General features: G+C 70.8%; 3 protein-coding genes across 5 annotated transcripts; 2 read left to right on the forward strand and 1 right to left on the reverse strand.

Moving 5' to 3' along the window:
* Positions 1-1,230: 1,230 nt before the first annotated feature.
* On the forward strand, positions 1,231-4,707 carry ARF3 (ADP ribosylation factor 3). Of its 2 annotated transcripts, none has more exons than XM_032998170.2 (5): positions 1,231-1,332; positions 2,254-2,443; positions 2,560-2,670; positions 2,775-2,899; positions 3,701-4,707. In XM_032998170.2, exons 2-5 carry the CDS (start codon positions 2,296-2,298, stop codon positions 3,860-3,862), a joined length of 546 nt encoding a protein of 181 aa, XP_032854061.2. In that variant the 5' UTR covers positions 1,231-1,332; positions 2,254-2,295; the 3' UTR covers positions 3,863-4,707. The 2 variants fall into 2 exon arrangements, with proteins under 2 accessions (XP_032854061.2, XP_042653027.1); XM_042797093.1 differs by having other exon boundaries at positions 1,255-1,332; positions 2,232-2,443.
* Positions 4,708-6,417: 1,710 nt separating this feature from the next.
* On the forward strand, positions 6,418-8,704 carry FKBP11 (FKBP prolyl isomerase 11). The gene is made up of 6 exons (XM_042796823.1): positions 6,418-6,555; positions 7,001-7,066; positions 7,910-7,997; positions 8,150-8,183; positions 8,290-8,360; positions 8,470-8,704. The coding sequence occupies exons 1-6, from the start codon at positions 6,448-6,450 to the stop codon at positions 8,685-8,687; spliced, it is 585 nt and encodes a 194-aa protein (XP_042652757.1). The 5' UTR covers positions 6,418-6,447; the 3' UTR covers positions 8,688-8,704.
* Positions 8,705-8,919: 215 nt separating this feature from the next.
* Positions 8,920-11,528, reverse strand: CCDC65 (coiled-coil domain containing 65). 2 transcript variants are annotated; one of them, XM_042796809.1, is made up of 9 exons: positions 11,478-11,528; positions 11,088-11,227; positions 10,839-11,006; positions 10,598-10,767; positions 10,329-10,467; positions 10,020-10,217; positions 9,721-9,939; positions 9,488-9,640; positions 8,920-9,383 (listed from the first exon to the last, which is right to left on the reverse strand). In XM_042796809.1, the coding sequence occupies exons 2-9, from the start codon at positions 11,220-11,222 to the stop codon at positions 9,129-9,131; spliced, it is 1,437 nt and encodes a 478-aa protein (XP_042652743.1). In that variant the 5' UTR covers positions 11,223-11,227; positions 11,478-11,528; the 3' UTR covers positions 8,920-9,128. The 2 variants fall into 2 exon arrangements, with proteins under 2 accessions (XP_042652743.1, XP_032849367.2); XM_032993476.2 differs by lacking the exon at positions 11,478-11,528 and having other exon boundaries at positions 11,088-11,296.
* Positions 11,529-11,610: the final 82 nt, after the last annotated feature.

Below are 11,610 nucleotides of genomic sequence, written 5' to 3' on the forward strand. Positions count from 1 at the left end.
TTCAAGGACGGACAAAGGCCGGACCGGCGGCGGGGCGGGAGGGAGGGGCTGGGGGGAGGGGGGGGTGTCGCACCGGGCACCCCCCCACCCCCCACTCACGCCCTCCCCCGTCCCCGGGGTCTGCTCCAGGACGGCGGCTCCCGCCCCGGTTGCCGGCCGGGCCAGGCCGTGTCCGCGCCCTCGGGCCGCCGCCCCGTCGGGGCTCCCGGGGCTGAGGTCAGCGGCCGCGGGGAGGCCCCGGGGCGCGGCCGGGAGGGCCCTGCCCGGGGGGGTCCGTGCCACCGCCGGCGGGGCCCAAACACGACCTCCCCGCCCCGTCCCCCACCGCCTCCCGCTGCCACGATCCCCCCCGGTGCCCCCCGATCTCCCCGCGCAGCCCAGCGGCGGCCCCGGTGGGGCGGGGAGGGGGGTGGGGGGGATGCTCGGGACTCCCCCCCCCGGCCCCGGAGTGTCCGCGGGAGCCCGGTGACACGGGGCGGCTCCCGCTGCCGTCGGGGGGGTCGGTGCTACCGGTGCCACCGCCCTGACCTACCTGCCCGGTGCGGTGGGGGGGGGGGGTGTATGTGGTGTGAGGGGTGTGTGCGTCCCGTCTCGTCCCGCCGCACCGAGCAGGGATGGACGGACGGATGGACAGCGGGACAGCTGGGCGGACCGAGGGACGGGGTGGGGGGGTGGGAGCCGGGGGTGCCCCGCACCCGCTGCCTGCCCCGTCAGCACCGGGACGGCCTCGGTACCGCCGGTACTGGGCCGGGCTGGGTGGGCTCCAGCCTGGCCCGGGGACCCTGTGCGGGGGAGGGATCCCTGGGGACCCCCGGGTGGTTATTGGGGTCCCCTGTCCCCACCCTCCCCGTGCAATTTTTGGGGTCCTCGCTCTCCCATGAAGCACAGGGCACCCCCCCTTCCCCGACATGCCGCCTCCCGCCCGGACGGGGCTCTGCCCCCCGGTGCTTATGCCGGGGGGGGGGGGGGGGGGGCACCAGGACCCCCCCCCCCCCGCTCCCCTCCACCCTATCACCCCACCCCTCCCTCTGCACACCCCCCTCCCCCGAGCACTGCTGCAGCCGCTGCCATAGAAACGGCTCACGGCTCTCGCGAGCAAGGACACCCCCCCCCCCACCCTCCGCGCGCCCCCGGTGCGGAGTGGGGGGGGGGGAGTTTTGGGGTTGGGGGGGGGCGGGAAGCGGAGCAGTTGGGGGGGGTGGAGGCGGGGGGGGGGGGGAACGGGGACACCGGGCTCTCTCGCGAGATCGACGCGATCGGGCCTCCGCTTCCGGCGGCGGGAGCGGTGCAGAGTCAGCTGCGGGCGGGGGGCGGCACCGGCACCGGCACCAGGTGTGGGGGGGGGGCGCACCGGGAGCGGCGGCGGCGGCGGGGGGGGAGAGCCCGTGCATCACCGGCTGCGCTGCACCGGGGCCGGGGGGTGGGGGGGGTGGGCACCGCAGCGGCGCCTTTGGGGGGCTGCAGCGTGCTTGGGGGTGTGCGGTGCATTGGGGGGGCGCGGAGCGCTAAGCGGGGGGGGCGGCATCTCGGGGGGGGGGGCGAGGGGGGGGTTGATGCGGTGCAGCGGGAGGGGCGCGGGGTACGGCGGGGGGGTAGCGCCTGGGGCGGTGCGGCGTGCGGGGGCGGGGGGCGATGCGGCGGGGGGGGGGGGGGCGGTGCAGAGCTGGGGGGGGGGGGCGGCGATTTGGGGGTGTGCTGCAATCCGGGGGGGGTTGGGGGGGGGGTGCGTTGGAGGGGCGCAGTGCGAGCGGGGTGGAGAGGCTGTGAATTCGAGGGGGCGTCGCACCGAGGGGTTGCGGGGCGGGGGGGACGGACCCCGGGGGCGGGCAGCAGCCCACGGTCGGGGGGGGCGCGCCGCGGTGCGGGGAGGTGTGTGTCCCCCCGCTGGGGGGGCCTGGTGGGGTGTGGGGGCTGCGCTTCCTGCGAGGAGGGCTGGGATCCGTGCCTCAGTTTCCCTCAGTACAGACCCCGGGCCTGTCCCCTTGTAGGGCACAGCACGGGGGGGCGGGGGGGGTCATATCCCCAACACGGACCCCCACACCGAGCTGCCTAGAGGGGCATGTAGCCCGATCCCTGAACCCCCCCGCCCTGGGATCCCCCAAGTCCTACACACACACCCCCCCCCACCGTGACGTGGGGGTCCCTGATTCCCGCAGCTCCCGGGAGCAGCGTTTGGGGGGATCCCTGCCGCCTCCCCCTCCCCAAGTTCTCAGGGCCACCCCCCACCCCAGCGCCTGCCCCGTGCCCCCGCAGGATCCGGCCTCGCCTGCAGACGGAGCCAGCGCCGCCGTCACCATGGGCAACATCTTTGGGAACCTGCTGAAGAGCCTCATCGGGAAGAAGGAGATGCGGATCCTGATGGTGGGGCTGGACGCCGCCGGGAAGACCACCATCCTCTACAAGCTGAAGCTGGGAGAGATCGTCACCACCATCCCCACCATAGGTGTGCGGCGGGGCGGGGGACAGGCACCAAGCGGGGACCCCTCCCCATCAGGGCGCCTCAGGAGGGGGCTGGCGGCCCCGCGTGCCTCAGTTTCCCTCCGCTGTCGCTCCTCGCAGGGTTCAACGTGGAGACGGTGGAGTACAAGAACATCAGCTTCACCGTGTGGGACGTGGGTGGGCAGGACAAGATCCGGCCCCTCTGGCGGCATTACTTCCAAAATACCCAGGGTAGGTTCCCCCCCCACACCCTCGGGGGGGGCTCGCTGGGGGGGTAAGGGGGGGAGGTCCGTGGGGCCGGCTGGATCCCAGCAGCGCCCGCTCGCCGTCCCCAGGGCTGATCTTCGTGGTGGACAGTAACGACCGGGAGCGGGTGAACGAGGCGCGGGAGGAGCTCATGCGGATGCTGGCGGAGGACGAGCTGCGGGACGCCGTCCTCCTCGTCTTCGCCAACAAGCAGGTGGGGCTGGGGGGGGTGGGGGCACTGGGACCATCCCTGGGGCATCGGGGCTCGGGGGGCTGCAGCAGGAGCGTGGCCATCCCCGGGGCGTCGGGGCTGGTGTCGAAGAGACCGTGTGGCAGGACCATCTCTGTGGCGTCGGGGGCTGCCATTAAACAGCCCCTGTGCCAGGGCTGCGCCCGTCCCCGTGGCATCAGGGCTGGCTTTAACCCTCCCTTTGGCTGACCCATGCCCATCCCCGCAGCATCAGGGCTGGCTTTAACCCTCCCTTTGGCTGGCCCGTGCCCATCCCCGTGGCATCAGGGCTGGCTTTTAACACTCGCTTTGTCTGGCCCGTGCCCATCCCCGTGGCATCAGGGCTGGCTTTTAACGCTCCCTTTGGCTGGCCCGTGCCCATCCCCGTGGCATCAGGGCTGGCTTTTAACACTCGCTTTGGCTGGCCCGTGCCCATCCCCGTGGCATCAGGGCTGGCTTTTAACGCTCCCTTTGGCTGGCCCGTGCCCATCCCCGTGGCATCAGGGCTGGCTTTTAACACTAGCTTTGGCTGGCCCGTGCCCATCCCCGTGGCATCGGGGCTGGTGGATGACATCCCCATGGCAGACCCATCCCTCCTCCCTGTGGCATCAGGGCTGGGAGGTGGGATAACGCCCATCCCCGTGGCATCAGGGCTGATGCCACTTATCCCCCCCGGCTCTCCCGGCCCTCCATGGCCACCCATCCCTGTGCTGTCGGGGCAGGGGGGACACACACACCTGGTGTGTGACCCCCCCTTTCCCCCCCCCTCCCCAATCTCTGCCCTAGGACCTGCCCAACGCCATGAACGCGGCGGAGATCACGGACAAGCTGGGGCTCCACTCCCTGCGCCACCGTAACTGGTACATCCAGGCCACCTGTGCCACCAGCGGGGACGGGCTCTACGAGGGCCTCGACTGGCTCGCCAACCAGCTCAAGAACAAGAAGTGAGCGGGCAGCCGCTGACCCCAGCCCCCCCCCTGCACCCTGGGGCCATGCCAGGCCCCCCCCCCACCCCGGCCGCCCCCTCCCCGCCTCGGTTGGGTTTTGCTTTCTTCTGGCACCGGTTGCTGTGGGGTTTTTTTCGCCTTTTTTTGGGGTCTCCTCGGTTCCCCTCGGATCTCGTGTGTGCGTGCGTGGAAATATAGCTATATATAACGTATCGGGGGGTGGGGGGGGCAGAGCCCCCAGGGGAGCGGGATGGGGGGCTGCCTCGGCACTGCCCTGCCCGGGGGGGCCATGCCAGGGTACCCCGTCCCCGTGCATGTCCCCGCACCCCTCGCCTTCCTCTGGACCAAATGTGGGGGCAGCAGGGCCGCAGGGGGGAATTTGGGACCACACACACCCCCTTCTCCCTCCAATCCTCCCCCCTTCCCACCCCACATGTCCCCCTGGGGGTCCCACACGTCCCCGGTCCCTCCATGTCACTTCGAGGCAGGTCTCCTCCCCGCAGCGCGACCCCCACGGGGGAGGTACAAGGCTGCCAGGACCCCCATGGTCCTCCTGGCAGTGCACAGCCCCCCCCCCCCCCCCCCAGCCCTGGCCACCTGCACCCCAACCCCATGCCAGCATAGTGATTGTATGTCCCTGCCCCTCACGGACGGACAGACGGACGGCCCCATACTGTACCCCCCTCCCCCCCAGCACCGTATTTATACCCCCGGTCTGTGCTTGGTGTGACGTGTCGCTGCGGCTCTGCCCCGTCCGGGGACGTGTGTACTCGCCCCCCACCCCACGCCTGAGATGGTGGGTGACCCCCAGCCCCCCCCCCTTGGATATTAAACATGTTTTATGTAGTGCTGCCCCATGGCTCTTCTTCAGCAGCCCCCCCCAGCGCGGGGGTCCCGTGGAGGGGGGGACGGTGATGGACAGCCCCAGGCTGGTTTTAATTAGAAAGAGCTTAGCGGGGTGAGGGGGGCTGGCGGGGAGGGTGAGGGGAGGCCCCCCCCCCCCCCCCTTCCCAGGCTCATCTTTAGGGGAATATTGGATGAAATGGTAAATCCCATTAGTGCTAATCCCAGCCGGGGTGTGGGGACGGTGCCAGCGCTGGGATGGGCACAAGTGGGGCTCAGCCCCCCCCGCAGTGTCACCCCTCGACATGGGCTAGGGGACCGGCTGTGTCCTGTTTGGGGACTGTCCCCATCCCCGTGTCCCGTCTGGGTTGGTGGCTGGAAAGGGGGGGGGCTGTTGGCCCCCAGGACCCCCCTTCCTGTGCTGGTGACACTGAGCGGGTGAGGTGCTGGTTTCCTGGGTTCCTCCTGTGTGTGTGTGGGGGGGGGGGGGGCTGGAGTGGGGGTGACTGGGGTTCCTCAGTGGGCTGGGAGCCGCGGAGCCGGCACCGGCGCGTTCCCACCGGCCGGGCCAGCGGCTTTGTCTGGCGGGGGCCAGCCCGGCGCTGACCCGGTGGCCCTAATCCCATTAGTGCCCCGGCCCCCAGCCGCCAGCCCGGCTTCCCCACCTCTCGGCAACCGGGGCTGGTATGTGGGTGCGCCGGTGGGGCCGGCGTGCCGATGCCGTCGTCCGGGAGCTGCACCGGGGCTGCCGCCGCCAACGGGGCCACCACCACCAGCAACAGGGCCATCGCCGCCGGCACGGGGCGAGGGAGCTGGGCTACCTGCCATGGGCCGGTGTGAACCCTCCCCACCCCACCCCGAGCTGGGGCTGCTCCCCGTGTTCCCAGCTGTGGGCTGGTGACCTCCCCCAGGGGACATGGGGGCTTTGGGGCAGATTTGGCTCCCTGCGGGGACCCAGCCCAGCCCCCTCAGTCCGGCTCCTCGCTGGCTGGGGGCTCGGCTCCCCTTGTCCCCCCCCGACCCCCCCCAGCCAGGGGGGCAGGAAGGGGTGCTGGGGTGCTGGGAGAAGGGGTGCTTTGCACCCGCTGGGTGCTGGGGAAGGATGCTGAACCTGGGTGGGTGCTTGAGAAGGATGCTGGGCTCGGGTGGGTGTTGCAGGAGGGTCCTGAGCCCGGGTGGGTGCTGGGGAGGGGTCCTGAGCCCGGGTGGGTGCTGGGGAGGGGTCCTGAGCCCGGGTGGGTGCCGGTTTCTCCGGGCTTTGCTGCCGCCTGCTGGTACCGAGTCCCGACGGCGCCGGTACAACGGGCGCTTCAACCACCCGATGCCCTGGGACGAGACCCCCCCCCCCCCCCCCCCCCCCCAAGACCGGATCCCCCCCCCGAGATGGGCAGGAGCGACCGGTTCAGCCCGGGACCACCGGGCCAGTCCCCGGGCCTGAGACGGGCGCCCGGTGCCCGCCCGGACTGCGTGACACCAGAGCGCGGATAAACGCGTGTCCCCGGGCACCCGGGGGGGCGGCCGGGATCGGTGACACCCCACCCCACCCCCCCGCCCCCGAGGGGCTCGGGGCAGGTCTGGTGGCCACGACGGCGAGTTGCTTGTCCCGCGGAGCGGTCCCGGTGCTGGCGGGGGCGGTGCCCGGGGGGGGGGGGCGGTGCCCGGGGGCTGGCCCGGGCCGGGGTTTGGGGTTGGGGGGGGTGGGGGGGCGGTCCCGGTCCCGGTGCCACCGCCGCCAGCCCGGCCATGCCGCCCCCCGCCGCGTTGCTGCTGCTGCTGCTGCTGCCGCCGACTCCCGCCGCCACCGAGAGCGAAACCGAAAGCGGCGCCCGGGGGTTGCGGCTGGAAACGCTCGTGAGGCCCCGGGGGAACCGGAGGGGAGCGGGGGAACCGGGGATCGCCGGCGGCCCCCCCTTGGGCGGGGAGCTGGGACCGGGATGGGGCGGGAGAGGGGGAACACACCGGCGGCGCGGCGGGGACACCGGCGGGATGATGTTGCTTCCGCGGGGGGGGGGGGGGGGGGGGGGGAGGGGGCGCGGGGAGGGGGGGGGCTCACGTGGGAGCCCGGTTTGGGCGGGGGGCACATGGGGCGACGGGAGGACCGGGTTGCGGATGACGGGGGGCACTTGGGGGGGCCCGGTCTGCGGAGTGGGAGCCCGGGGCACGGGGAGGGTCTGGGGTGGGAGGCGGGAGTCCGGCTCACGGGGGGTGCGTGGAGCCCGAGGTGTGTGTGTGTGTGGGGGGGGTGGTGGTGGTGACACCCGTCCCGGCTCTCTCTGCCCCCGTCCCCCCGCTGCAGGTGGCCCCCCCCGAGGGCTGCACGGAGCTGTCGGCGCCGGGGGACACGGTGCACATCCACTACACGGTGCGGGGCGGGCGGCGGGAGGAACACGTCAGCACTGCGCTCCGGCGGGCGGGGCGGGCGGGGGCGGCCCCGGCGTCGGTACCGGCACCGGCACCGGCACCGGCACCGGCACCGGCACCGGCACCGGCACCGGGGGGGACTGGGCCGGCACCGGGGCAGCTCCGGGGTGGGCAAGGGGGGTGGTACCGGGGTGGTATCGGGGGTGGGCATGGGACTGGCACCAGGGTGACATCGAGACTGGCACCAGCGTGGCACTGGGACAGGCACTGGGGCTGGCACCAGAGTGGCACTGGGGCAGCAGCAAAATGGGCATGAGTTGGCACCAGGATGGCACTGGGGTGGGCATGGGGGTGGCACTGGGCAGCCCTAGAACGGGCATGGGAATGGCACCAGTATGGCACTGAGACTGGCACCAGGATGGCACTGGGGTGGGCATGGGAGTGGCACCGGGGTGGCACTGGAACTGGCACCGGAGTGGGCGTGGGGGTGTCACTATGGTGGTATTGGGGGTGGGTGTGGGGGTGGCACTGGAGTGGGCATGGGAATGGCTCTGGGGTGGCACTGGGACAGGTACTGGGACTGGTATAGAGACAGCACTGGGACAGGGATGGTGACAGCTCTGGGATGGGCCCTGGGTGGCACCTGGACAGTCACAGAGGTGGCACTGAGACCGGCGTGTGTCGGCACTGGGACCAGCATAAGGATTGCCCCGGGATGGCCCTGGCAGCGGGGTGGCGGCGTCCTTGGGGGTGGCACTGGGATCAGCACGGGGGTGGCACTGGGACAATGCTGGGGCCCACGTGGGGACAGCCCTGGGGCAGAACTTTCGCTGTGTCCCCCCAGGGCAGCCTGGAGGATGGCCGCATCGTGGACACCTCGCTGAGCCGGGACCCACTCCAGGTGGAGCTGGGCAAGCGCCAAGTCATCCCTGGTGAGTGAGGGGCTGGGGGGGGGGGGAGGATGGATACTGGGACACAGCGGGGGGGACACACACTGGGACACCGCGGGGGGTGTAACTGGGATCTGAGCGGGCTGTGGGATGCCCCTGCTCACCCCACTCCACCCCACCCCTTCTCCTCACAGGCCTGGAGCAAAGTCTGCTGGACATGTGTGTGGGGTAAGTGGGGTGGGGAGGGGGGAAGTGGCCCCCCCCCCCCCCCCCCCCGATTTTGGTGGGGGTCTGTCCCCTCTGCACCGGTGCTGACGGTTTCTCGCCGCGGCAGGGAGAAGCGGAGAGCCATCATCCCCCCTCACCTGGCCTACGGCAAGCGGGGCTCCCCTCCCACCATCCCAGGTGAGCGCAGCCCTCGGGGTCCCCGTGGGGTCCATCCCCCTCCCCCCCGCTCCTCACTCCGTGGCCCCCACTCAGTCTCTGCCCCCCTTCCCCCCCCTCCCCTCCCCAGGGGACGCGGTGCTACGGTTCGAGGTGGAACTGGTCGCTTTGTCCCGGGCCAGTTACTGGCAGAAGGTGGTGAACGAGGTGCTGCCACTGCTGTGCCTGGGGCTGGTGCCGGCGCTGCTGGGGCTCATCGGGTACCACCTCTACCGCAAAGCCAGCAGCCCCAAGCTCTCCAAGAAGAAACTGAAGGAGGAGAAGAGGAACAAAGCCAAAAAGAAATAAAACCTTTCCCCTCCGCATCCTCGGCTGCTCTGGCCAGCTCGGGGTGGGGGGGAGGGTGAGCAGAGCAGTGGGAAGGGGCTGTGCACCCCCCCCAAGCCCTCCAAGCTCCCTGCCCGCTGCAGCAGCAGGGATTTGGCATGGGGGGCCGAGGAGCTGACACGTCCAACCCGAGCGGGAGGGGACAGACCCATAGCTGCTCAGTGGGACCCAGAAAGAAGACCCTGGAGCACGGTTTTGGGTGCAGTTTAGCTCTTATGGCACTGCCGGGCAGCAAGAAGTAGCACGAGACGTCGTTAATGCAGAGGGAGCACTGCGGCATGAGGGGCCCTGGTCTGCTTGGGGGGGCCACTGGGAAGAAACAAGAAAAAGCACAGGGGGGGTTCTCAGCGGGTGTCCCCTCCCAAAAGGGTGTCGGAGGGGGAGTGCAGCACCCTGAACACCTTATGCATGTCCCCCGCGGGCACGGGGCCAGTCCCTGGGGACGCAGCTTTTGCGCTCGACGGCGAGGAGCGGGTTGGGCTCGCTGAGCACCTCCGAGTTGACGGAGATCCCCGCCAGGTACTGCCTGAGCAGCTCCCGCAGGCGCCGGTTCCTCTGGCTCAGGGCTGCCCGCTCCCGCTCCAGCGCCTGCTCCTCCAGCTTCGCCTTGTTGAACCGCTGCCAGAACCGCTCCAGCCCCACGTAGTCCCGCATGGCCTGGGTGAGAGGCAGGGAGGAGGAAGGGCAGGGGGTCCCCAACCTGCCCACACACCAGCCGGGTTGTCCCCAAAGCTGGAGCCTGACCCTCGCTGCCCCCTCACCCGGGCCAGGGGCTCCGCGGGCGTCTCCTCGAGGACTTGCCGGGCGTCTCGCTGCTCGCCCTCCGCAAGCGAGGAAAGGTAGAAGGGCAGCACTTTTTCCTCCTCCGTCTCCAGCCTGCGGCACATCTCAGCCAGTCGCAAGATGCGCTGGGCCTGGAGGAAGGGGATGAAAATGAAGGGAGGGCAGGAGGGGACCCCCAGAGCTCCCCCTGCTCCTGGGCTGCCAGCCTTACCTTCTCCACCACCCGCACCAGCACCCTCAGGGCAGCGCTGGTCTGCATGGTGAGCTGGGCCAGGCTGCCGTGGGCCTTAATCCTGGCCTGGTTCATCTTGCTCTTGAGCTCCTGGAGCTGCCCAAGGACCTTTTCCTTCTCCTCCCGCATGTGCCGGTTCCGCTCCTCGCTCTCCCGGAGGTGAGCCGTGATCCGGCCCTTGGTGGCTGCGACCAAGTCCTGGGGACAGGAGAAACGTGAGCAGCGGGATGAGGGAGTCTCCCACTCCCACCGCCACCCCCTGCGCCCCCCGCCACAACCTGGAGCTTTTGCAGCTTCTTCGCCTGCATCTCGATCTCCCTGGAGCTCTTCTCGTCCTTCTGCTTCAGCGCCTCGAAAGCGATCTTCTGGTGCTTGGTGGCCTCCGCGTAGCTCTGCATGGCGCGCTGGAACTGCTCCCAGAGCACTTCCACCTTCCCGTCCAACTGCATGCGGCTGTACTGCTTCTCCTGCAAGCTCTGGGAGATGGACATGGGTGGGGGGGTGACCCACCACCTCCTAAACCTCGCCACGCACTCTGCTCACAAGCCCTAAAATGCTCCTCAGCAGTTCCTCCCCCCTGCCCGTGCCTTGTTTTTGATGTCGTCCCGGGTGCTCTCGAAATTCAGCGTGGCCTCGTGGTTGTTCTTGGCGTAATTCTGCTCGGTGGCCAGCGTCACGGCCTGCAGGTAGCAGCTTTCACGCTCGTGCTGCTCAAGGATGGTCCTCCTGCAGAAAACCCGGGGGAGCTGCTGCTGGAGGGAAGGTGCGGTGATCCCAACCGGGCTCAGCACCAGGACAGGATAGCCCAGGGGTGCCACTGCTGCTCCTCTCCCCCTCTCAGCCCCAAACTCAGTACCTCTCGGCCTCAAACTCTGTCTGCAGGGCCTGAAGCTGGGCGTTGTACCCCTCCTCCAGGCATGTCAGGCGGCAGCGCTGGAGCTGCAGCAGCCGGTCGACGTTGTGCAGGTGGCTGCGCAGAGCCCGGGCGTGCTGCTCTTCCGCCTCCTCCAGGTCTGTGACCAGGGACTGCGGGAGGTTTTGGGGGGGTCATGGGTGGGCCCTAGTGCCATCCCCACCCCGCCAGCCCCGCCGCTCACCTCGATGACACTGTCCTTGCCGTCCATCACCCGGGCGAAGGTCTGGCTGAGGATCTCGACATCCCGGCGAAGCTCCTCGTCCTTGGTCTGCCGCAGCACCGCCCGCCACTGCGCGCTGAGCTTGTGGAGGTTCAGGGTGCTGCTGCGCTCCTCCTTGGCCAGCTTGTCCTGCGTGGGGGACCGTGAGGGGTGGGGTCAGGGGCTGGGGGACAGTGCCAACCCCCCCCCCCCGGTCCCTTCCCCACGCACCTTCAGGAACCGGCTGAGCATCTCTCCCTTCATCTTGGCCGCCTCCTCCTCTTCCAGTGCTTGGCTCTGCAGCAGCAGGAGCCTGTCCTCCACCGCCACCGAGGCTGCTGCCCGCGGCCGCCGTTCGTCCGACATGGCAGCTAGGCCCGGGCACACGGTGTGAGGCGGGGGGGGCTGCGCGGGGTCCCCGCCGCGGCCTCTCCAGGGTCCCTCCCGGCGCCGTTCCCCCCTGTCCAACCCCATCTCCTCCTCCTGGGGTTCCCTCAGGATCCCCCCACTTCGGGGTACCCCCAGGCCCCATCGCCCCCGCACTCCTTCCGCTCACCCCGCCCCCCCAACGCCGGTACCGGTCGCTCCCCCCCACCCCAGGCCCAGCGGCCAGCGTCCCACCTGTCTCCTAGCAACCGTGACTTCCGGTTGTGGCCCCACTTCCGCCCGCAGACAGACAGGCGCCCCCCCCCGGCCTGGAGGAGCCGCCTCGCACCCGACGGGGCGGTCTCCGGCAGTCCCCGCCCCTCCGCCT

Source organism: Tyto alba, unplaced genomic scaffold, assembly GCF_018691265.1.
Source record: "Tyto alba isolate M040663 unplaced genomic scaffold, T.alba_DEE_v4.0 Super-Scaffold_23, whole genome shotgun sequence".
Taxonomy (NCBI): Eukaryota; Metazoa; Chordata; class Aves; order Strigiformes; family Tytonidae; genus Tyto; species Tyto alba.

Bases quoted from the DNA above. Each gene is read 5' to 3' on its own strand.
- ARF3 (XM_032998170.2), top strand. From the start codon at position 2,296: ATGGGCAACATCTTTGGGAACCTGCTGAAGAGCCTCATCGGGAAGAAG. The intron at 2,671-2,774 runs GTAGGTTCCCCC...CGCCGTCCCCAG, and splicing joins TTACTTCCAAAATACCCAGG to GGCTGATCTTCGTGGTGGAC. The intron at 2,900-3,700 runs GTGGGGCTGGGG...TCTCTGCCCTAG, and splicing joins TCGTCTTCGCCAACAAGCAG to GACCTGCCCAACGCCATGAA.
- FKBP11 (XM_042796823.1), top strand. From the start codon at position 6,448: ATGCCGCCCCCCGCCGCGTTGCTGCTGCTGCTGCTGCTGCCGCCGACT. The intron at 7,998-8,149 runs GTGAGTGAGGGG...TTCTCCTCACAG, and splicing joins CAAGCGCCAAGTCATCCCTG to GCCTGGAGCAAAGTCTGCTG. The intron at 8,184-8,289 runs GTAAGTGGGGTG...TCGCCGCGGCAG, and splicing joins CTGCTGGACATGTGTGTGGG to GGAGAAGCGGAGAGCCATCA.
- CCDC65 (XM_042796809.1), bottom strand. From the start codon at position 11,222: ATGTCGGACGAACGGCGGCCGCGGGCAGCAGCCTCGGTGGCGGTGGAG. The intron at 9,641-9,720 runs GTAAGGCTGGCA...CCCTTCCTCCAG, and splicing joins TGGTGCGGGTGGTGGAGAAG to GCCCAGCGCATCTTGCGACT. The intron at 9,384-9,487 runs GTGAGGGGGCAG...CCTCTCACCCAG, and splicing joins CCGCGGAGCCCCTGGCCCGG to GCCATGCGGGACTACGTGGG.